At 37.1% G+C, this 1,736-nt stretch overlaps 1 protein-coding gene across 1 annotated transcript in view; it reads left to right on the top strand.

Annotated features, from left to right (window-relative positions):
• LOC101856671 (galectin-4) overlaps positions 1 to 1,736 on the top strand; it is a gene marked incomplete in the record, with an annotated part of 18,947 nt that overhangs the window by 12,342 nt on the left and 4,869 nt on the right. Inside the window, 1 exon segment of the mRNA XM_005101996.3 lies at positions 42 to 130. Within this exon segment, the coding sequence (XP_005102053.3) occupies positions 42 to 130 (89 nt within the window).

Genomic DNA, 1,736 nt, shown 5'->3' with positions numbered 1-1,736 from the left:
TGAATCTGACATTCCACGTTTTTTTCCCTCGTCTATTCCAGCCAGTGCCCTTCACCACGGCCATCCCCGGCGGTATGTACCCTGGACGTATGATCTTCATCAGCGGAGTCCCCAACTTTGGAGCAGACAGGTAGCTTTTCTTTCTTTTTTGTTTTCTTTTCTTTCTTTCGTTCTTTTTTCCTGCTTTTTTTTCTTTCTTTTCTTTCTTTTTTTCTATCTTTTTTTCTTTCTTTTTTACTTTTTTTCTTTCTATCTTTTTTCTTTTTTTTTCTTTTTTTCTTTCTATCTTTTTTCTTTCTTTTTTCTTTTTTTTTTCTTTCTTTCTTTCTTTCTTTCTTGTATGCTTTCTTCCAAGGAGTTGTCCGTCCACAGCAGAATGTAACCACCCAACAACAAGCTCCACTCCTTTCCTCCAGCTGTTTACTATTTCCTGTCACCTCTTCAGCTACACAGAGATCTGCTTTTGGGGCTTGGGATATTTTAAGAGCGTGCTGACGGTTTGTTGTTCTCGGACTTCCTCTGCTTTTCTTTCCCTCTGTCTTTCCACCAACTGTAAGAATATTGAAGAACAAAGTCACTACCTCAGAATTAGATCTACAAAGTTCTCTCTGCACAGTACCTAGTTTTGAGAAAATTGACGTAAAGGATTTTGAGTTTCACATCAGGTCAAGCTTTTTCGAATAAAATTCTCTCAAATATCTTGATAATGACTCTAGATAATCATAGGATTTTGATAAGAGCTTGTAGAACATAATTTGGCTTCTGACCTCATGGTCTTAGTAAGTCGAAACGGCCCTAATGGCCAGATAAAACTTTGTAAGTCTGAGGAAGCGAAATGACTTGGACAACTATGGAAGAAGAACCCGTTTGTTGCTGTTATGTCAAAACCAGCAAACAGTCACCGTAAAATAAACATCTAAGCATTGTATTATAAATGAGAGCTTATTAGTATCATGATTTATTAAGTCTTTATAATTATCTTTCTGTACATACCTTTGCTGGGGATAACAATACCGTCGTCGATTTAAAAAATGTCCGTCTTAGTAAGGTGGACGTTTTAAAACTGTCGTTTGTACAGGTGATAATAGTCCTGGACAGGTGGTCATTAGGGCAGATTCGACTAATTTATATATATATATATATATATATATATATATATATATAAGCGTATTATAACTTAATTGGTTACTTGACTTGGTAATAGGTATCATCTCAGGCGGTGCAATGCCACAGCTGCCCCTCCCTGCTCTCCAAGATCCATAAAAAGAGTTAGCTTGCTGGCTGATCGTGCCAGTCGTCAGCTGGTATCAACGTACTACACATAATATATGGGCAATATTTTTTCGAATTTTCTTCTTCTTTTTTTTTGGTTGGGGGGGGGGGGTTACACCTTTTATGTCCATTTAAAAACACATTTCTGTGTTGATTATACTGAGAGAGAAAAAAAGGTTGATTAAAGGCACCAAAAAATGTGAGTTTTCAGTTTTCAATAACTCTCAAGCTATGGAAGTAACTAAACTTGGGGGGCCATTTTCTCGCTGATTTTACCTTTCAAACCAGGGGACCCCCATCTCTTTACATCGCAAATATCTCGACTTCTATTCAAAATAAATGGATACTTTTTTCACCAAAAGCAAGGTAAATAAACAGGCTTTAGGAGGATACCAATGACTCCATATGCCAATAATTGATGAGCACCTGATTCCACTGCATCATGACACACACACACACACACA

This window comes from Aplysia californica, unplaced genomic scaffold, assembly GCF_000002075.1.
Source record: "Aplysia californica isolate F4 #8 unplaced genomic scaffold, AplCal3.0 scaffold00307, whole genome shotgun sequence".
In the NCBI taxonomy this organism is placed as follows: Eukaryota; Metazoa; Mollusca; class Gastropoda; order Aplysiida; family Aplysiidae; genus Aplysia; species Aplysia californica.
The sequence above is the reverse complement of the archived record's forward strand: the minus strand, read 5'-3'. Positions and strand labels throughout refer to the sequence as shown.